This window comes from Chenopodium album, chromosome 6 (assembly GCF_948465745.1).
Source record: "Chenopodium album chromosome 6, dcCheAlbu1.1, whole genome shotgun sequence".
In the NCBI taxonomy this organism is placed as follows: domain Eukaryota; kingdom Viridiplantae; phylum Streptophyta; class Magnoliopsida; order Caryophyllales; family Amaranthaceae; genus Chenopodium; species Chenopodium album.
The window spans coordinates 8,577,072-8,600,924 of record NC_137839.1 but is presented as its reverse complement, the minus strand read 5'-3'; the positions used below and the strand labels follow the sequence as shown (position 1 = coordinate 8,600,924).

General features: G+C 35.4%; 1 protein-coding gene and 1 long non-coding RNA gene across 2 annotated transcripts; both read right to left on the bottom strand.

The window, feature by feature from the left end:
• Positions 1-5,236: 5,236 nt before the first annotated feature.
• Positions 5,237-6,038, bottom strand: LOC145634499 (auxin-binding protein ABP19a-like). Its single transcript, XM_081685924.1, has one exon. The coding sequence runs from the start codon at positions 5,968-5,970 to the stop codon at positions 5,338-5,340; it is 633 nt and encodes a 210-aa protein (XP_081542050.1). The 5' UTR covers positions 5,971-6,038; the 3' UTR covers positions 5,237-5,337.
• Positions 6,039-9,328: 3,290 nt separating this feature from the next.
• On the bottom strand, positions 9,329-11,579 carry LOC145634498 (uncharacterized). The gene is made up of 2 exons (XR_014113423.1): positions 11,403-11,579; positions 9,329-9,531 (listed from the first exon to the last, which is right to left on the bottom strand). It is a non-coding gene; the product is annotated as an uncharacterized LOC145634498 (long non-coding RNA).
• Positions 11,580-23,853: the final 12,274 nt, after the last annotated feature.

The window sequence follows — 23,853 nt, the reverse complement described above, 5'->3', positions numbered from 1 at the left end:
TAACTGCAATGAACTAAATTATTGTTATTGTTGTTATTAATATTGGTATTGAATTGAAGTGAAAATACATCCAAAAGAACAAGGCCTAAGGGTCTGTTCACAATTTCTGAATTGAACTGAACTAATTGAAGCTTGACTGAATTGATTGGAGCTGGACTAAACTAAACTGAAATAAAATAAATATTTTATGCATGAGAGCGGTAAATTAGGAGCTGAACTAAACTGAACTAATTGGAGCTGGACTGAACTGAATTGATTGGAGCTGAACTGAACTAAAATTAAGCTAAAGTGAACAAGACATAAGTTTAATCTTTAATAAAGGTACGAAAATTTTTATAAACGCATATAAGCATTATGAGTAGGGATGTCAGTGGGGCGGGTCAAGTAGGAGACCCGCCCCATCCTCGCCCCAGTACTGGGCGGGGATGGGTTTTGGTTTGGCGGGTGGTGGGGCGGGGATGGGGATGAAAACCATACCCGCCATGGGTGATGGGGCGGGGGTGGATTATAGGTTGTACCCGCCTCGCCCCATCTGCCCCACTTCGTACCCGCCCCATCCCCACCTTATTCTCACATTTATATATCTCTTAAAACAAATTTTATATTTTTATACTATTTTATAAAATATTTATGTAAAATAAAATATTAATTATAATAATTTGTAATACACTTATATTATAAACAAAAAAATGTGTAATATTTGGAATGTTTATTTTTTTTTAAAATGTAATCTATATTAATTATGTAGGATTGTGTATTTGAAAGGTGGAGGTTAGGTGGGTATTGGGTGGGGATTAGGCGGGTCTTTGGCGGGGATTAGGTGGGGGTGGATATCCAAGTAGATGGTGGGGCGGGGATGGTTTTGGAATTGTACCCGTCGGGGCGGGGATGGGGATGAATTTTAGACCCGCCGCGGGGATGGGGATGAAAATGTTAGGTGGGGATGGGGATGGAAATGTCAACATCCGCCCGCCCCGCTCCATTGACATCCCTACTTATGAGATGGGGATGAGGTGGCGATTGGTGGATACATACCTAGATGGGTAATGGCCTGGGCAGGAGTGGTTTAATTTTAGACTTTTAGATTTGTACCTGGCAGTTTAAGGGCAAAATTTTTGGGTACTTTTAGACCTCATAACAATGCAATTTTTGTATCAGCATGAGGTTTAAAAGTATCGATAATGATACTCCCTACATTTCGTAATAATATCAACACTTTAAATTTTGCACTATTTATATGTATATTTTCATTAAATATACATATGAATAGTGCAAAATATTGTCAAATCTTGTCATGTAAAATATTTTTTGATTATTTTCTCATTTATATATGTATATTTTCATTAAATCAAGCTTTAATATTTCTTAATTATATTATATATAATTATAAATATTAATGGCCAAAGTTGTGCATTGACATATATGTTGATTAGACCTGTCAATTCGGGTCAACACGTCAGGTTTGGAACAAATTATGGGTTATTTGGGTCATTTGGTTCAAGTGGTTTGGATTGCTTGGGTCATTACCAATTATGATATATAGGTCAAAACGGGTCTATTCGGATCATTTGGGTCGGTTCGGGTTCTCTCTTACTAAAATGGGTTTGAAATCAAGTCAAGTCGGGTCAAGAATTGACAGATATAGTATTAATCAAAAGTATTGCGATTGATTATTATAACATAGAGGGAGTACTTGTTATGTCATTAAAACACCAATGGACACTTGTTATTATGATTAATAATAAGTGTAATTAAGCCCTATTCTTTTGAGCTTCTGGGCAGAGCAGAACAGATTGAAGTAAAGCAAAGATAAGCCGAACCGAGCAGATTTTATTATTATTATTATTATTATTATTATTATTATTATTATTATTATTATTATTATTATTATTATTATTATTATTATTATTATTATTATTATTATTATTATTATTATTATTATTATTATTATTATTACTTCCTCCGTTCTTTTTTTATTGCACCATAGAGGTTGGGTACAAATATTTTGGTAGTGGAAAAAAATGAGTTAGAGAAAGGTAAAAATACAAAATTTCCCATGTGACATATTGATAAACTAAAAAGTAAGTGTGAAAAAACAAGGGTATGTTGGGTATTTGTAGTGTGAACACAAAAAATTAATTTCCTAAAGAGGAAATGGTGCAATATTTGTGAAACTTTCTAAAAAGTCAAGTGGTGCAATAATAAATGAACGGAGGATGTATTATTATTATTATTATTATTATTATTATTATTATTATTATTATTATTATTATTATTATTATTATTATTATTATTATTATTATTATTATTATTATCTCAAAACAAAAAGTCATATAACCTACAATAAATTAGTGGGAAGCCGAGATACAATCTGGGCTCCCACTCCTCTAGCTATAGCAAAGCCTACCCTAGTAAAAATATGAGCTGCAGGACATGCTCCAATGTCTTGCGCAACTATAGCAAAGCCTACCCTAGTAAAAATATGAGCTGCAGCACGTGCTCCAATGTCTTGCGTTGTCGAGAACCTCTGAATTCGCTTAATATTATTATTATTATTATTTTAAATATTTTTATTTAAAATATTATTATTATTTAAAATATTATTATTAATATTAATTATTATTAGGAAAATTGGCTTAAAATAATCCCAACTATTAGCGATGGGTGCAAAATAATATGATCTCAATTATATGCTTTCAATGGTACCACCTTTTTTAATATATGTGCAAAATGGTACGCCAGCTATTAGAGAGGGTATCTAGAGGAATCTTTCGTCTATATTTATTATATTATTTTATACTATTAATTATTATTATTTTTTTTTCAAAATACATAATTCTTATATTTTTATTTACAATAACACACTATTTTGACATGATACACATTTTAAGAGAGATATTAGTCATGATAAACAGACAAATAAATCAACATAATTTTACCACCAATTCATAAGAAGAAAGTGTCATGTTTAACAAATGAAAAACAAAGTGTTAATAAGTTGCTATGATTAAAACTTATAGCATAATTTGTACGCTTACATAGTCTAATCATTTTTTCAAATTGCTTAGCATGTCAAAAGGTGTGTTGTAAGTATAAAAACCAAAGGAAATATTATACAAGTATTAAGTTTGGTTTTTAATACATTTGTTGAAACTAATTATATCATAATATGCATTTAAATACCTTATTTACTTTTGTTTGTCAGTTACAAAAATTTCTTTAATTTGGAGAAATTAATTTACTAGCCTAACAAAAGGGGTGGAGTATTATTTATTTGGGTAGGATGAAACTATTAACATAAAATGTATTTTGAAATAAATACTTTTATATTAAAAAAATAATAATAAAATAATAATAATATTGAATATGAACAGTATATTCCTTAAAATGTCTTCTTTGATGGTTGGCGTACCATTTTGCACATATAATACAAAAGGTTGTACTGTTGATAGCAAATAGTTGAGGTTGTATTATTTTGCACACACCAGTAATAATTGGTATTATTTTAAGCCAATTTTCCTTATTATTATAATAATAATTATTATTATTAAATTTTATTTAATTATTATTTTTATTATTATTAAAAATTAATAATCATTATTATCTTTAAATATTAGTTATTATCTTTAAATATTAATTTTATCATAAAAAATCAATTATTATTATTATTATTACTATTATTATCATTATTATAATTATTAGGGGTGTTCATAAATCGGTCCGGACCGAAAAAATGGACCGGACCACCCTGGACCGAACCCGGACCGGACCAGACCGAATTAATCGGTCCGGTCTTCGGGTCTTGAAATTCATTTTTCCGGTCTTCGGTCCGGTCCAGTCCAAAACCCTTTAAAAACCGGTTTTAGACCGGACCGATTTTTTTATAAAAAATATGTGTGAAACCTTAAACAACGTTTAAAATTATCCTTAATAAGCTTAGAATACTTTAACTTTATAAGTTTTTTTGCACTAAACATACAAAAAAAGACGCAAAAATGACGTTACAATATCGTTTTTCCAATATTTTTTTTGTGTTTTCCTTGACTTTATTAAAAATTAATATTCTTTTTTAAAAAATTCTTAAATCGGTCCAAAACGGTCCGGTTCGGGTTTTGGACCGATTCTTTCGGTCCGGTCCGGGTTCGGTCCTAACTTAATCGGTCCGGTCTTCGGTTCTTAAAATTCTAATTTTCGGTCTTCGGTCTTATCCGGGTTGGTCCGGTCCGGTCTTGGACCGATGAACAGCCCTAATTATTATTACTTCTATTATTATTACTATTATTATTATTATTAAATATTAATTATTATTAATATTATAATTATTAAATATTAATTATTTATTATTATTATTAATAAATATTTGTTAATATTATTATAAATTCAATATTAATTATTATTATTATTAAATATTTATTTTATTATAATAATTCAATATTAAGTATGAATTTTAAGTAGAGCAGAGCAGATTGAAGCAAAGTAGAGCAAATTTCATCAGAGCAGAGCAAGACAGAGCAGGACTCAGTAGATTAGAGTAGCTCTAAAGAACGGGCCTTGCTGATTTATAACGCCCCTCATCTACATATTTTTCTCTCATTCTCTCTCCTTTGTTAATTATTCATTGAGTCATGTGGTCCCTAATCCTCTCTATTTCAGTTACCCTTTTCCATAAAAAACTACTTTCACAATTTTTTTAATTTAATGCTTTTGTTGTCTTATTAATTTAGTTACTTCGTATAAGCTAAGCATTTCCTTTTTTCAAGGGCTCAATTTTAAAGTTAGAATAGAACACATGTATTGTCATTTCAACTTTCAATCAACATTAAAAGCAATTAAAATTTCCTTAATGTATGCAAAACAGTTTAATTTAAAACCGTAATATGTCATGAAAAAGGATGAGTTGAATTTGACTAGAGTGTGTTGATGTAATGGCGTGTAGCTTCGACTTTATATTAATTTTTGAAAATATGTTAAATTTTCTGATTTTGGTATTACTAGAATTGGCCTTAGTGAATTTTTATATAATTAAGTCACATTATGAAACCAAACAAGTCAAAATAGATTGGGGAGAACACTTCATTCATTAGAAATAATGTTATGTGAAGAATGTTTGGGTATGGGTAGATAATTACCTAGGCATATCTCAATACTTTTAAAAAATTTATGTTATTTTTTCCAATCTCCTCTCTCAATTGATGGATAAATGCATTCAATTTAATATAAAAATTGATTTATTAAAACAAACATAGATTATTATATTATTAAAGAAATTGTAACAAACACCTAAAAGGTATTTTAATTTAATATTATACTATTACATTGGTTAAATTGCTAAAACGTTCAATGTTTACCACCAAATGCCTTCTTAAGCTTCTTGACTTGATTATCATCAAGAAGCATGGTTTTCACAGCAAGATCAGTAGGAAAATTCCCAGCAAAGAGAGAATTATCGATGAATTGAAGCCCCGGCTTCGCGCTATTCAAGGTAACGAATGCAACCGCCGGAGTCTTACCAACGTTAAGTTGGAAGTGCAAGAGTGATTGTGGGAAAACCATGATTTCACCAACTTTGAGTTTCTTGTAATAAGCTGTGTTATTGGTGGAAATGAATCCAGCAATAATTTCACCTTGAGCCAATACAAGAACCTCGGATGTACGGTGCACATGCAACGCTATAACTCCATCTACGGCGAAGTCTAACCTGGCCATGGCAAGCCCTAGACCGTTAAAGGCCGCAAATTCGGAGGAAAATGCCGGGGTAACGGCTGCCTTGTACACGTTTTTTGTGTCTCCCGGGGCGCTTAGCCCCGTGAAAACAAAATCATCAAATGTGACTTTAGCGGGATTTTTACAAGAGTATCCTGCCGGACCACTAGGGAGAGTGTAATCCGCGACACAAAAGTCTTCGACTATTTGTGCTTGAGAAATGATAGAAAAAAGAGACAAGAGGAGGAAAATTGCAAAAAAATTCATTTTTTTTAGGACTAGAGAATTTTGCAAATTACTTCAAAGAGTATTAGAAGTATGTATTTTTTGGTTTGGTTGATGGAGTCTTAAGAAAAATGTTGGTCCTTTTTATAGATGAATAGTAGGTGATAAATGACAAGGATAGAGAAAAGGTTAGGATATGCATGGTTGCTTTCGCACTGTAATTATGGTAAGAAATCAAACTTGATTTCTTATTTTTATTTATTTTTTTTTTAAAAAATGTAATTATGGTAAGAAATCAAACATAATTTTTAAAAAATATAAAAAAAAAATTTAAAAAAAAAAATCAAACTTGATTTTCTTTATCTTTGATTTATTAGTTATTACGAATACTTATTACTCCCTTCATTTCATAATATTATTTGACCAACTTAGGTCCTGTTCTTTTGAGCTTCTGGCAGAGCAGAGCAGAGCAGGGATCAGCAGAGCAGAGCAGATTTCAGGATAGCCGAGCCGAGCAAATTTCAACATCATTATTAATACTATTATTAATGTTATTATTATTAATGTTGTTGTTGTTGTTGTTGTTGTTGTTGTTGTTGTTGTTGTTGTTATTATTATTATTATTATTATTATTATTATTATTATTATTATTATTATTAAAATTATTAATAATAATAATTATTATTATTATTAATTATTAAAATTGTTATCATTATTATTAAATATTAAAATTATTATTATTATTATTATTATTATTATTATTAATTATTAAAATTATTATTATTAATTATTATTATAATTATTATTATTTTTAATTATTATTAAAATTATTATTATTATTATTAATTATTAAAATTATTATTATTATTAATTATTAAAATTATTATTATTATTAATTATTAAACTTATTAATTATTATTAGTATTATTATTAATTATTAAAATTATTATTATTATTAATTATTAAAATTATTATTATTATTAATTATTAAAATTATTTTTAATATTAATAATTATTATAATTATTCAAAATAATAAATTATTTTCATCAATACAATATTAATTATTATTATTGAATATTAATTATTATTGTTGTTATTATTAATTATTATTTGAAAATTAAGCAGAGCATATTTCTTTTGAGCAGAGCATATTTGATTTGAGCAGAGCAGCTCTAAAGAATGGGACCTTAGACTTTTTCACTCTTTATATTTTAGCTTTGACCATATTTTTTTGTTTTTTATTTTTACTAATGTATTTTTTTTAAAAAAATCCATGTAAACTATTATACTATCTCCGTCCCTTTTTTACATTCCTGCTTTCCTTTTTGGGTATTCGAAAATTACATTCCTCCTTTCCTTTTTTAGTAAGTATTTTTTTTTCTAAATATCCCAAATTATCCCTCTTTTTTTGGTATTTAATTAATGCTCATTCTTATTTTCCCACTCCTACTTTTCTATTCTCACTCCTAATTTTAGATGAATATGATTGGTTCTTAATTTTTCAGTATGAGCATGTTAATGGTCCTTTTTTTTTTTGCATGCTGATTAGTGTGTAATTAGTCGTAGTTTATGTGTTAATATAATTTAATTTTTCTAATGATCACTTTAGTTATAGTACATAATGATGCAAACATAGAAGCTAGAGTGGGCAGCGAAAGAAGGCATATGAGCATGCTTTTAAGGGGAATGATTGTCGAAATATGTAGCATTTTCTTATAACAGAAAGATGGTAAGAAATGAGTTATTAATATAGTTTCAGTATTGTAATGACTTTTATCATCAACTAATCAAATCATTACAGCTTTTCCCTAATGTTTTCTTGAATACAGTTTTGTTTTTTTTTTTTGTGAACATTCTCGAATATTCCTTTCTTTCTGTAATCATCAGGCTTTATCTTCATCACCTAAATTGCGCATAACTAAAGCTTGAACTAACACTGGAGTCGCGCGGTCTCCCAACTTGGTGATCTATCCTTGGTGATTAATGTGTAATTATGCGATGATATATGTGCAGATTATTAATAACGTTTTATTTGTAACGAAGTTAGGTATAGATGTTGGCGTTGGTCAAAGTTGAAATATGATAGAATAGATTGTGCTGCTAAGGAATTAATGTAATATATGGGTATGTTGATTAAAATAATTTAAAAGTACAAATTACATCGGTGTGAGCCTGTGAGTGGGTGATTAAAGGATTGGTGAATTGGGTGTTGTGATTGGAGGATCGGCAAACTTGGTAATGCGATAAAGGAGATTAGAGGATAAGCAAATTGGATGGTGCGATTAGGGCGATTGGAAGATTGGCAAATTGAGTGGTGCAATCAAGGTGATTGGACTGGGTACGGTGGAGTGATCAAGGTGATTGGAGGATTGGCAAAACGGGTGGTGTGATTAAGGCAATTGGAGGTTTGAGTGGAGGATTGGCAAGCTGGGTGGTGTGATGAAAGCGATGGAAGGATTGACAAACTGGGTGGTGTGATCAAGGCGATTGGGGGAATAGTAAAAGGGAAGTTGCTTGCATCAGTTTAATGTGTTAATACGAACCCTTACTCAAATTAAAATGAACATAGACAAGTGTGGTTAGACTCCTAATTTAAGGATAAGTATTTTGTATATAATACAAATACTTATTGAGATTAGTATATAAAATAAAATTTGAAAGTTACAAGAAAGAGAGGGAGGTCAAAAGAAAGATGATGATAGAGAGAAGCTGGGAGAGATAAAGGGATCAATTTCTTCTTTTTTTTCTCCTAGACCCTCTCCCCCTCTCCTCAATTAAACACAATGTCTTTGTTAAAAGTGCTTATATATAATTCATGTCAACTACGAGATAATCAATAAATTTATTTCAAATAAATCCATCTCCTCCCAATCTCTCCTTTTAATTCTTATTTCATTTTAAATAAATTAATTAGTTCAATTTAGCTCAGCTCAGTGCATCTAAATTCAGTAAATGTGAACAGACCCTCATTCTCCTCCTAATATCTCCTTTTAGCACTTATTTCAAATAAATCCATCTCCTTCTTTCTCTTGCCTTGAATCTTTTTTTTTTTTTAACCCTTTGAATCATAGATTGACATAGTTTTGAAATTCATATTGTATACATAACTGTACTATTTCATACTACTACAAGATATCTTCAAAAGATATTTTTGATACTTATTGCAAGCTAATAAATCAGTTCATGACGATGCTAAGTAAATAATTATCTTTAAGGATATTCGTTAATTATAACATGAGTAGTTAGTTGAAACTTAAAACTGATTGATGGCCTACATATGTATTTTTTTCTTCAAAATTTCTATATTTTTTTTAAAAATATCTTCTAATATTAAGAATCTTATCTAAATGTTCAACAAATGAGAAAGAGGATTAATTTTTAATAACTTACATAATAATGTTTTTAAAAAATAAAAATTTATTGAAAAATTAAAGAAAAATTGAAAATGTATGTAAGTTATTTAGATTACTGATGGCATATGTCATTTACAAAATTTCCTCAATTTTTCAAATTTTCTATAAATAAATAACCAACTTTTCTGCCATTGAAATCTCGTAGTTGCTCAATTAAGTCGGGAGAAGAATGCAACTGTGTAGAAAAACCTGAAATATTACAAAGACGCAATTAATCTTTAAGTAGCCACAATATAAATTAGGAAACTCTAATCATTCACCTTAAAAATGGCTTAAGACATATTTCAACAACCACTAAGTTGTTACTGAACAATTAAGATATGATGTTAGCTTTTACTACAACTGGATATCCAAAATTATTTGTCGTTATTCATTCCCATAAAGAAGTAAGACATTGCTTTTTTAAATTCTAAAATGAAAGCAAGTTTCGGAAAAAAGCATCTACACACATTAACAATATTCAAAATAAAAAAAAATAAAAAAAAACTATCGGCTAAAGTAAGAAAAAGCTCTAGATTCTAGAACTTGTGAACCAATTAATAATTATAAGAGTACTAAAGTTAGTAAGGTATTACCTCTTTTTCTCTCTTTGTTAAAATTTTATTTTATACCCCAAAGCCTGATTATATCATCACCACAAACAAAAGTTAGCCTTTTGACTCTTACATAGAAGACTTGGATCCGCCTATACACATTTTCAAGCAGACAAGCACTTGATCTCGAGACAACCCTGTACATTTGTCTATCTTACGACATTGCGTGTGTTGTTAGAGCAACAATTGGAATGTGAACACTTATTCCTGATTCAAGCAGACTATATATTCTTATTAACTATTTTGAATACATTGGATAATCAGTATAATTTAATGAAGGGTATTACTTGACAATCCATTAGATTTAAGTCAAATGGAGGGAAGTTCCGGCTTAGAGTTGAAATTATACTTGCTGCTCCTTTTGGTAATCTAGGGTGATGTTCAACATCCTTCGTCATTTAGAGAGGATTTGAGAGTGTTTAGTTGTTTACTGCCTGTTTCTTTTTCAAACCTCCCTTTATCTCTCTCTCTCTCTCTCTCTCTCTCTCTCTCTCTCTCTCTCTCTCTCTCTCTCTCTCTCTCTCTCTCGATCTCTGCCTGTTTCTTACGAATTAAGTAAAGGATTCCCAATTATTCAAATCCTAATTGCTCTGATAATGAGTCAATACTAACATGCTAAAGCTATATACAGATTACTGACCTCAATTCACACACAACAAACATAAGAGAAGTTTAAATCTTGATGCAGCACTTTACCGAATACGAATGGACCTCTCTAAGTGATTCTGATGAATATAAGAACAATGACAATAAAGAGAAATCTAATGCAGCAGATATGACAAATCATCTAAATTAGAATGATAAGAAAACTACCTTTAAAAGATTCATTCATCTTCAAATCTGATATATCATAATTGACTAAATTATTTGAGCACCCAAATATTTGTTTTACCAATAATAACAATGACCAAAGCATAGACTCAAATATAATACATTCTGCCACACTTCCTATTTGCAAAACAAAATTCTGCCAATCCAAAATCCAACAATTAAACTAATTTCTATCAACTAAATTAGAAAATCCAAAATCCAACAATTAAACTAATCAATTGATGACGATACTAAGTAAATAATTATCTTTAAGGATATTCGTTAATTATAACATGAGTAGTTAGTTGAAACTTAAAACTTAAAATTCTGCCAATCCAAAATCCAACAATCCAAAACCCCACCGGCCCAAACTAAGATCCACCCGACCACCCCTGAGCCCAGCTAACAAACAAACTCAGGTTATAATCCAGGAACGATCAACTAAATTAGGCACACGATTAATGCATTTAAATTAAGTCTGAATTCAGACCCAAAAAAATTGAGCTAACTATGACCGATATTGAATTGTTTATCAATTTCAATCATCAATACAATCTATATATGAACAATAAATAAAATTAGATGCACTCAATGTCTTATTTCTTTGTACAACATTTCACAGACTTTAAATTGAAAATAAGAAAGGAAACAATATACCTGCTTTCAGATTATTTACTCTGCTACTCCTGCAAAATAAGGGAAAAACAGGAAGTTGATATCCCTCAAATGTGCTAATCCCTCAAAATGAGTCGGCTAAATGCTCCAATGTTGTCCTTGAAAAGTTGATATCCCTGAACCAATTTAGTTTATTAAGCCTTGGCATTCCCCAGTTCCAAAAGTTGATCATAGACTACAACGAACATAAAAGGAACACATTAAGATGGCGGATAGCAGTTGAATGGAATGTATAATTCTTGACAGAAAACAGAAGAGTACAATTTTTAGCTCACAGCAAATATACATCACTCTTGTTAATCCCTTCTCCAAAATCGACATTAAGCATCCCACTATAAGGCTTTAGTTTGACCTTTTCTCCTGATTTTATAACAAGACTTCATAGGATGAAACCTTTGATGAACGCTAATAATTAAGTAACCAAGTAAAACAAAATAGGGTAACAAAATGGAAGAAAGTAACCTTTGTTGTACACAATAACCTCTTCTCGAGAAGTAAAAAGCTTGTCGACAATACTGTTGACACCGAAATTTTGTTAATTATTAGGTGTCAGATATATGTAAATAAGGAGATAATATAAAAAATTATAAGATATTTATCTTTTGAATCTCATAGATTATTATCTTTTACTCTACAACTCTCTATATAAAGAGGGTCGAATCTAAGGTTTAATTAGGCTCGGATGGAATAAGTCACAAAGACCCTATCTCTACCGGCTGTGTGGTAAGAGAATCTGAGAATAACATTCAACAAACAATAGTCCCAGTGAACTCACATAAGACCGTCTTAATCAAGTCAAGAAAAGAGCTGCATAAAACTTGAAATTAAGATTTACGCATCACAAACTTTGAAGGTTGATCAAAGGTTAACAAAACAAAACAACGAAACTTTAAGAACAGAAATGGTCACCTGAGCTTTTCAGGTTCACCCCTGCCTTCATCTCTTGCAGCACAATGAGAGTTCATCAAAAACTCACTTTTCTCTCAGCAATACTGCAAGATTTTGTGGCAGGGGTATTCCTAGTCTTTTTCGATATAATTTCTAGTTATCAAAACCTCATTCCTGTTCTCTACTGCCTTGAAACCGGGCTGGAAAGAGCAAACAAGAGCAGATATACAAGTGAAATTATGGGAAAAGAAAGGATAAGAAAAACCTTTTTCAGTTTTTCCAATTGAACCAAGATTCACATATATATTGCGAAAACTAAACATAATCTCAGTTAAAAGTTATTAGTTCCTTAATTCCCGTGTAATTTTACAAACAGGAATGTAAAAAAGGGACGGAAGGAGTATAAAGATATTGAAATAAAGTTTCGTCGTATTAAATTTTTTTTATAATTATTACTAATGTTTACTTATTTATTACTCCCTCCGTCTCCTTTTGATAGTCCCTTATGGATAAATTTTAGTCCCAAAATGTTCACCCTATTTGCTTTTTCCAACGACTATTAATATTACGGAGTAATTTTTTTTACCAAAATTCCCTCCAATTTTCAACAATATTTGTGCAAATTTAACTTTCCCATGTAAATTTTGTTTTCTAATGTACTTTTATTACTCTCTCTCTCTCTACATTTTTGCATACCCAATGTCAATTTACTTTTTCAATATAGTTTAACTATTCTTTTTTGTGTTTATTAATTCCCGTGAAAAATGCCCATAAGGGTCTATCAAAAGGGGACGGAGGGAGTATTAGGGTTAAAGTAGGACATTGACAAGTTTTTTGAACGGATTGGAGGGAGTAGAATTTTTTTTTTAATTTGCTTTTTTCTTTGTTGGTGAAACTAGAAATCAAAATTTGCTGATTTACTTATATAAATAAAAATAAACATTTTGAAATCAAAATTTGATTTACATACGATATTCCTAACTTTTAAAAGTACTCCATATGAGAAAACACTTATGAATCGTGTGAGGACAATTATATCCTTAAAATGTTTGATTACTTATACGCCCTAGTAATATGATATTAATTGCATCTAAGCTTATCCTTGTATAATTTTATTATTTAACTTTAATGAATAATGTTTGGACAATTATACCCTCTATAATTTTTATTTACTTATTAGTCAATTGCCTTTTTTGAAACTCTTAATAACTATGTGCGGACATTTATACCCCAAAATATATATTTTGTTTACATATTTTCCCTTGCCAACAACTGAAGGCCCTCTAAACATGATAAGCTATGGTGCGCATTAGCGCTTTAGCCCAAAATTTTAGTTAAAATATGTCACCACCAAACTATGTGATCTTTTGAACCCAAAATATTAATATGTAGCGAATGACAATATGAATAACAAATATAATTACAAGAAAATTACGTATACTGATGACCCTAGGCATTGCCTGATTCCAAATACTTATTATTATATTTAGATATCTTAATACCATCCACTAGGGGTGAAAGTTCGGTATTCGGTTTGGATTTCACACCAAATTGAATCCAAACCGAATTTAGATTCAATCTAATCCAATCCAAAATAATTTGGTTTTAAAAAATGAATGCAAAACAAATCGAATTTTTGTTGAATTCGTCAATTAGAACACAACATGGGTATATATTCCATCAAATTCAAATAGGATATCAAATGTTATCGTTATACAATTAATGTATACGGAAAAGAGAATGAAGCAGAAAATGAGAAATCAAAGAAAATCGACATAAATTTTAAATGTCAGATTAAAATTAGAAGTGAGGGCAAACACGAGCCATTGTGGACTAGAGGTGAGGGAGCGCGAAAATGAGCGACGACGGTGGACTAGTGGTGAGAAACCGTGACTGAGGGGTGATAGGAGTGGTGACTGTGACTGATGGATCGGAGTAATGGAGCGTGACTGAGGAAGGTGATGGACGTGACTGAGAAAAGTGGTGACTGGACTGAGGGAGATGGTTATGGAGGTGGTGAGGAAGAAAAAGGGGAAATTTTGGAGAATTAGGGTTGCTGCAAAGAGGGGAAAAGCAAAAAAGATAAGAGGAACAAATTTAGGGTTTTGGTATATATATTTATTGGGGAATTGGGGTATTGAAAGACAGTTACATAAACACTTTTATTATCAAAAATTAAACCCACCGGTGAGTTTGTTTAATTTTCTAACCCCCTGGCAGAGGGAAATTTTTGTGAAACGCTTCCAAGATATAACCTGACTCTGATACTGTAGACACCCAAATGTGTCTCCCCAAAACCAAACCCGGTGATGAGTACCTTTCGCGTCGAATCATAATCGAATGAGGTAAAAGTGTGGAAAGTCTAGTGTTCTGGATAGTTTAAATTCCTTTTCTTTCTCTCTGTTTTTGAAAACCTATTTTAAGAAAACAGTCAATCTAGTTTTTTTGATGGTGTAGATGGATGGGGTTTGAAAAGAGCTTTCCAACGATATATTATAAGCCCAATTCCGATGAATAATGAGGAAGCTATGGCCAAATTGCTAAACTGGCCCAGTTTGATACTTATATGTGGCCCAATGATCTACAGGAGGGCCTAATATGGATTTATCATTCCTAATTCAATTAGAATTGATTTTAGTCTTCTAGATTCTTTGAGAAGGTTCTTTTCATTCCTAATTCAATTAGCATTGATAAATTGACTTTGGTTGACTTTTTGGAGTTTTAATCAGAATAAAATAGTGTTTTTAAGGAAAATACGATTTTCCCTTCTGTACAGCTAAATTTTATCAGAATTAAGAAAACGCGTGAAAATAATTGTTAGCGCCTGACGACAGGGATTAGCACCTGGCGCTAATGCTTGGTGCCTGGCGCTAACCTTAGCGTCTGGCGCTAATGTTCAGCGTCTGGCGCTAACCTGTTTTATCCTCGTCGAAACTTTGATTTGTTTTTCTATCCGTTTGGCTGATTTTCTCTATAAATAGCCTCCTAAAACCTCCATTTTCCACCATCAATTTTCATCAAATAGCATCAACTCTCTAGTTTTAATTCTCTCTTCTCTCTAAGCTAAAGCTGATTCTCTTTCTCTTTCTAAACTAGCCCTTTTGCATACAAAATTCTGCATTCACAAGATCTAGACACACCTAGCGTTGTTCGAAGTTGCCTTCGCCCTAGACGTGAAAGGTTTTAATTTCTGAGGGTTTGGTCCCAAATCTCTCTTTTAATTATTTAATTTAATTCTTTGGTTATATTATTTTCCTTGAAGTTACTAGCGCGTGTATTTTGTTATTAGAAAGAGATACGAGACATCCAAGTAAGTGCTTTAATTGATTTATTGATATTATGATATAGAAATCATGTCTAGGTTGTTATTATGATTCCTAGTGTCATGTTAGGGCGTTTTGATCTTCCTAGTATCATGTTTAGGGTAACAACTACAATTTCTAATATCAAATATGACAATTGTGATTTCTATGATATCTTTTATTTTCTTTCTTAATATTCATGTTAGTATCATGTTAGGGCTAAAGCTTTGATTTTTATTGCTTAATGACATGCTAGGGTTTGTTATTAATATTGTTAGTATCATGCCTAGGATCTTGCTATCATGCATTATGCTTTAACATGATTATTTTTATAATTGTTTTGATTATGGTTATAATTTTGTTATAATAATTGTTATGATTATTATTATTATGTTGCTTGATTTATTTATTGTTATTGCTTGATCACGCCTTTTAGGCATGTTTAAAGGGAATTGGTACTTGTAATCACGCTTAATAAGATAACTAATAATCTTGTTTAGGGTTAATATGGTTATAATCCAAGTGATCGCCAATAATAGATTTGTTTGTGCATTAATATTCAACCAGCATAGATAAACAGGTTTAGGGTAATCCTATTGATTGCATGTTAGTCAGAAAGCGCACATGAATACAATCAGAATAAAGTAGATGCCTATTATTAGGGCAGATTCAATCTCTTTTAGGTTGGATTTGTAACTTCATCCCCGAACTACCAGTCATGGTTCCAGACCTATTGGAGTTGACCATCTCCTGGATCGTTAAGGGGTGTAATCTTCACCTCGTGAACGGTTTACAAGTTCCTAAAACTTGTTGGCGACTCTTTTGCTCTATCTTCTTTCCCTTTGGACGCCACCGTACTTAAATGTATGATCACAGTGTGGTTCAAGTTTGGGATAATGTTTGAAATATTCTCTACAGATACCATGACAAATTTAGGTCATATATTCTCTGATATCTCATATCTATAACAAAAATCCATTAAATTACAAAAATTTCCATTGGAATCCCGAGAGATTTCAAATTGGGAAAACAAAAAAAATGAAGGTAATACAAGAACCAATGGTAAGAAAAAACAAAAGTACACTCTAAAACTATTTTATTCCATTGATACTACATGAGTCGACTTTTGTTTCTATCAAAACAACATTCACCCGTGCCAGCCCTAAGGTGAATCAAGCAGAAAGTCAAATAGACTACTTGTATTAAAAACATCAAATTAAACATATATATCATATCAAGAATGAAATTTAGCGTAAAATTATAAGAAAATGCCACATTATTGTTGTTCAACAAACACCTTGTACATATTATTGGCAGTTTGGCAGCTTGAACTTGGCATCATAGGACTATAAAAACAAACAGTTAAACTTGTTCGATTCGCAATTTGAATTCATTCAATTTGCAATAACACTATTATAACAAAAGACATAGAACAAGAAACTGCCATTATTTATTGGGCCTGAAAAATCATCCTATACACATTATTATTGCCATTTTGGCATTTTGATTTTGACTTAATAATATCAATAGGTTTAGGTGGACTATAAAAACAAACAGTCAAACTTGACCAATCAGCCTCCTTACAAAGAGCTTGTGAGCAACCCAACTCCGAAGTCTTCGGCCAGACCACCTGCTTGTATGACCAAGACTTCTTGTCTTGAGCCCAAACGTCCACGGCGGGTGTGGTTCCACCGATTGTGGACAAGATGTTCTCCCCGAATTCTTTGTTATTGTTGCTCTTCCATGCGTCGGGCATTTGGTATTGGTTATTGACCTCGTAGTACGTTACAAAATCATCGGCTGCCTTTGCTAGAGTTGAATTCCAACTCATTGGGGCCACCCCTACTTTTTCCCTAACCTCATTGTGCGTGTCTAGGAACTCCCGAGCCGGTTGGTCTAGTGGCGGGAGCTCCCGTGCATGGTGTGTGTACGGGATATACCGGTAGTATCATAATATGCCGGTAAGAGAGTGTCGTGCAGCTTAAAGCCCTCGTTAATCATTGAATAATTCATGTCCTTACCGGCATTAGTCTCTACCACGTGGAGAGCTACTTCTCAGAACGTGGTGTGCCCCACTGATACGTGGAAAGTTGCTTAGTGCCGCGTAGGCACCTGCTATCTACAAGGTCGGTGTGCCACCTATCTGTATAGGTGGCAACTGCTTGGTTGTGTTCCTATAAATACCCAAGCAACTTCTCATTTCAAAGGTAGAATCTCTCTCTCTCTCTAAAACACTTTCTCTCTCTTCTTTCACTTTCTTCTCACAAAGGTACTGACTTTAGCATCGGAGTGGTTATTCCCGGATAACCCCCGGGCTAGCTAATCTGTATTGGCTGTGTAGGTGAGCAATTGGACGGTAAACCATTACCAGCCCTCAGACATTAACGGAAGCAGAATCCAGCAGGAACAATTGGCGCTAGAAGGAGGGGATAGTAATAACTTCTATCGTCCAACAGGACCTCTCACAGTCATGGAAGGAAGTAAGGAAACTTCAGTACCGGTGCCAGAAGTTGATAACCGGCAATACGATAACAATGTCCTTAATGCTAACACGAATAAAACCGTACTACTAGAAATCATGGTCGAAGATGAAACTCATCTCCTTCACGGTAACACAATGAACAGGCCCATAACACCTGACCGTAGCAGAGCAGTGACCCCAGATCCCTTGGAAGGGTTTACCCCGGAGGAGCCGGAGATAACGGCCAAGGTCATGCGGGCTATGTCTAAGAAAAGAAAGGAAGCCGAGTTAACGGCAGGGGGAATGCGGGATGAGGTACCGACAAAGCCGCTGATAGTGAACTTGGAGAGTTAGTTCAATCAGGCGGGACAGCAACAACCGTCAAGAAGCCGGGGCCGAGAGACCACACCGGCCGAGCGCCAGCTCACACAAGGCGCCCTGGTGGGGGATTCAGGTTCTTATCGGCATGAGGTTTCTAGTGGCTTGGAAAGGCGGGCAGTCAGGGCGATCATCAGGCCCAGAGTATCTCCGTTCACACAAGAGGTACTTGACCAACAAATGGAGAAGATAAAAATGTCGTCCTGTACGTATGACGGTAAGGGGGACCCAAAGCGGTATGTGGCTGTGTTTGAGAGTCACATGTTGCTATATACCGACACCGATGCTGTGTGGTGTAAAGTTTTCCCTACAACTCTTACCGGCGCAGCTTCGGATTGGTTCTCCAATTTAGAGCCGGGATCAATTGACTGCTTTGAGACCCTGGTGGAGATGTTCACAGGTCAATACATAATTAATAGTGCGAGACAAAGGACATCTGGCGAGCTCATGGCTATTCAACAACGAAAGGATGAGTCGCTTAGAGATTTCATTAGACGCTTCAACAACGAGGCTAACACTATACCAAAATTGCAGCAAGAAATTGTCGTGATGGCATTGATGAATGGGCTAGGTGACAACGACTTCAAAAAATATATGTCGCGGAAGTCTTTCCCAAACTTAGGGGTAGCATTTGCCAAAGCTCATGAATACATAAAAAGTGAGGAGCTGCTGAAAACGAGTCGTCAGATATCGTCGGCAGAGCCCTCCAGAAGGCAAAGTGATAATAGCTCGAGTTCTCAGATGGGTGGCGTAAGCAGGGCGCTGCCGCAAGGCCAGCAGAGATCCGGAAGGTCGACAAGGGGATTGGGTCGTTATAGTAGTTATACGCAGTTAACACCCCGAGAGCGGCAATATATTCAATAAACCAGAATAGAGAAGATTGGAGTCGACCGGCACCGATGATAACGAAGGGCCGGGACGTGAAGAAATATTGCATGTTTCATAGAGATGTTGGTCATTACACGGAAGAATGTGTTCAGTTAAAAGAGAACATTGAAGATCTCATAAGGAAGGGGCGATTATCCCAGTATCGTACTCAGGCAGGTCCCGGCCGACAGCAAAATTCACAGCCTAGGCAAACCGAGTACCGAAAGCAGGGAGATCCATCAATGCAAGATGATACTTACAGGCAGAATCCTGCGGAAACATCTAGACAGGGAGGTAATCCGACAGGGCGTAAAATAACAATCGACGTTATTACGGGAGGGCCAGTATATGGAGGTTCCGTAAGCGGGGCCAAGAAGAGTTTGTCGGAATACCGGCACCTAGTGAACGCTTTGAGCGTAGAGGAACGACCTCGGCCTTCTTCCATGCTTTCGATATCTTTTTCGGAGGAGGATGCTAAGGGAGTAATTTACCCTCATGATGATCCGTTGGTGCTGATATTGACGGTAAATGGAGCAGATATCAAGCGGGCACTCGTTGACGGCGGAAGTTTCGCAAATATCCTGTTTGCTAGGGCTTTTGATGCCATGAAGATTGGCCGAAAATACTTGACGCCAGTGTCCTATCCCGTGATGGGTTTCAACGGATCGACGGTAAGACCTGAAGGTAGTATTGTTCTTCAGGTTCGAATGGGAGAGGGTCCGGCAGTAAGAGACGTTATGGCGGAGTTTTTGGTGATTGATGTGCCATCCGCTTACAACGCCATTGTTGGCAGGCCTCTAATTCATGACATGCAAGCTGTGGTCTCAACGTACCACTTGACGATGGTGTATGTATCCAACGGGGGAACGACAGAACGCGTACGGGGTAGTCAAACTATGGCAAGAGAGTGTTATGTATCGGCACTGAAGCAGCCAGGCCGACAGCCAACTTGTGAACAGACACCAGCCAAGCGAGAACGAATTCCCTCTACACATGACTTGGCTATGGAAAATTTTGATACTCGGCCGGTAACTGCGCCACGTCCTTCCCCAGGAGGCGAAACTGTAGAGATCGAATTGCAGCCTGGAGTTCCCGGTAGGGTAGTGCGTGTCGGATCCGATATGGATGTCGACACGCGCTGCCATTTGGTAGGATTGTTGCGAGAAAGTGCTGACGTGTTCGCTTTCTCGGCAGACGAGATGCCAGGGATACATCCCGACGTCATAGTACATAAGCTAAATGTTGACAGGAGGGCAAGACCTGTTCGGCAGAAGAAGAGGAACTTCTCAACAGAGAAAATGGAGGTTATTCGGTCAGAGGTGAATAAGTTGCTAGCGGCAGGGTTTATCGAACCTTGCACATACCCCGAATGGTTAGCAAATGTGGTTATGGTGAGGAAGCCGTCAGTGAAATGGAGAATGTGCGTGGACTTTACGGACTTGAATAGAGCCTGCCCGAAAGATTTCTATCCCTTGTCGAGGATAGATAGATTGGTAAATTCAACTTTCGGTCACGCGCTATTGAGCTTCATGGACGCTTTCTCCGGATATCATCAGGTCAGCTTATATGAGCCGAATCGAACCAAGGCGGCATTCATTACCGACTCCGGAGTTTTCTGCTACAGGGCTATGCCGTTTGGATTGAGAAATGCAGGGGCTACGTACCAGAAGCTGGTCGACAAGGTATTTGCGAACCAGAAAGGAAGAAATGTAGAGGTGTATGTGGATGATTCAATTGTGAAAAGTCGTTTGGCTACAGACCACGTCGCCGATTTGAGAGAAACTTTCGAGACACTTCGGCGTTACCGGATGAAGTTAAACCCAGAGAAGTGCGTGTTCGGCGTGCGGTCAGGAAAGTTTCTCGGTTTCATGGTGAGCGAAAGGGGGATAGACGCCAACCCCGATAAGATTGAGGCGATTCTTAGTTTACCAGAACCAAAGTGTATAAAAGACATACAGAGGCTCACTGGTCGAATGGCCGCATTAATGAGATTCATCAGCAAGTCAGCAGATAAGGCCTTACCGTTCTTTGTGATCTTGCGTCAGAACAAGCTGTTTGAATGGGGGAAGGACCAATCCAAGGCGTTTCAGGCTGTGAAAAATCACTTGAGGTCCTTACCCACCGTTGCAAGGCTAGAACAAGGAGAAATATTACAGCTTTATATCTCCGCGTCGGCAAAGACGGTAGCGGCGGTGCTCCTGGTAGAGCGGCAAAAAACACAACTGCCAATTTACTTCGTGAGCCACGTCTTAAATGCTGCCGAGAGAAGGTACCCGTTAGTAGAAAAGATCGCGTACGCAGTAGTTGTGGCCGCACGAAAGTTGTGCCCTTATTTTGATGCACATGCAATTGATATCTTAACGAATCAGCCGTTAGAGAAATCTTTGCAGAAGATGGAAACGTCTGGCCGACTGCTTAAATGGGCTATTGAACTGTCTGAGTATGTTATTACGTATAAACCAAGAGTATCAATTAAAGCCCAGGCCTTGTCTGACTTCATTGTGGAAACGTCCTATTATGAAGAGGAGGATACTATCGGCACATGGAAGGTATCAGTTGACGGCTCTTCTGCTTCAACCGGCTCGGGAGCTGGAGTAATTATGATCTCTCCCCAGGGAGATGTGTTCGAGTATGCCGTTAAGTTCAAGTTCAAAGCCTCGAATAATGAGGCCGAATATGAAGCAGCGCTGGCAGGAATACAATTATGCATATCTGCGGAAGCAAGGCGTATTGAGATGACAACTGACTCGCAATTAGTAGCAAATCAGTTCAATGGCACTTACGAGACTCGAGAGCCAAGCATGACGGCATATTTGGCAAAACTCAAGAGTGTTGCGTCTGGTCTGGAGTATTTCAAAATCAAGTTGGTTCCTCGAGCAATGAACACACAGGCAGACGCCTTGGCTAAACTCGCAAGTTCAAGCTTCAATGACTTAGAAAGGACGGTTATGGTAGAGGTTTTGAAAGAAAGAAGTATTGATGAACAACCTCCTAAGGACGTATGTTGTACAACTGCAGGACGAGAATGGTATGATGATATCTTGGCTTACAAGGTACATAATGTCCTTCCTGCCGACAAGATGGAGGCAAGAAAGGTCCAGAAAGACAGTGTCTGGTTTATCATGTTTCGAGGTTTGTTGTATAAGCGGGGGTTTTCGTTACCGCTGCGAAGGTGTATAACGGCTTATGGGTCGGCAAGATTGATAGAAGAAATACACGAGGGTGATTGTGGTAATCATGCGGGGGGTCGGTCAATGTCCTTGGAAGCAATGAAACGAGGATACTATTGGCCAACAATGAATGCAGATACCATGGAATACGCTAAAAAATGTGATAGATGCCAGAAGTACGGGCCGGTAATTAATCAACCTCCCAATGATTTATCACCTATTCTTAACCCAATCCCGTTTGCTCAGTGGGGGATGGACATTATAGGGTCGTTTACATCGGCAACAGGTGGCCGTAGGTTTTTAATTGTAGGGATAGACTACTTCACCAAATGGATAGAAGCAGAACCGGTAGCAAAGATTACAGCGAATGAGGTCAAAAAGTTTATCTGGAAAAGCATTTTTACGCGGTTCGGATTGCCGACAGCAATGGTGTTTGATCACGGATCACAATTTGACTGTAGCCCGGTACAGAACTTTCTAAGCATATACAAAGTGAAGTTTGCGTATGCGGCAGTATGTCACCCGCAGTCAAATGGTCAAGTTGAGGCCGCTAACAAGAAGATACTAGGGGCAGTTAAGAAAAAAGTAGAAGACGCTAAAGGCTTGTGGGCAGATCTGATACCCGAGATTTTGTGGGCGAACCGCACGACAACAAGAGAAACTACGGGGGAATCTCCTTTTAACCTCACTTTCGGCTCAGAGGCAGTGGTTCCGGCGGAAGTGGGATTACCTTCTTTTCGGGTACAACACTTCTGCGAAAGTCAAAATGATTTGTTGCTCCGACAGCAATTGGATTTTCTACCGGAAGTAAGGTTGACGGCTGCCATAAAATCTGCGGCATACAAAAACCGAATGAGCCACGCTTATAATCGGCGCGTCAACTATCGGCCCATGGAAGATGGTGATTTAGTTCTACGTAGAACGGCGGCAACCGGCAAAGGGAACGCAGAGGGTAAATTTACTGCAACCTGGGAGGGGCCTTACCAAATATATGAAACACTTCGGCAAGGGTCTTATCGGCTAATGACCCTTGAAGGTGTACCCCTGAAGAATGTTTGGAACGCTGGTGTATTAAAGAAATATTTCATGTGAAATGTAAATGTGTCCTATTTTACGTAGTATAAATTTTGATGACATGTTGTCACACGTATGTTCTCGGCATTCATTAGTATTGTAACCTATTTCAACAATTATAAAATACAATCGCATTACCTACTTTCGATACGATCTGATCACAGCCTAGCTAGCTGACTCGGTCGTTCAAGTGAGGGAAGAATAATAAAATAAGATAATAATGGACCTCAAGGGGAGTTGAAAGTGCGGTCTGATCCACTGCCTTTGCTCAGCCTGACAAAGGTTGGATACTT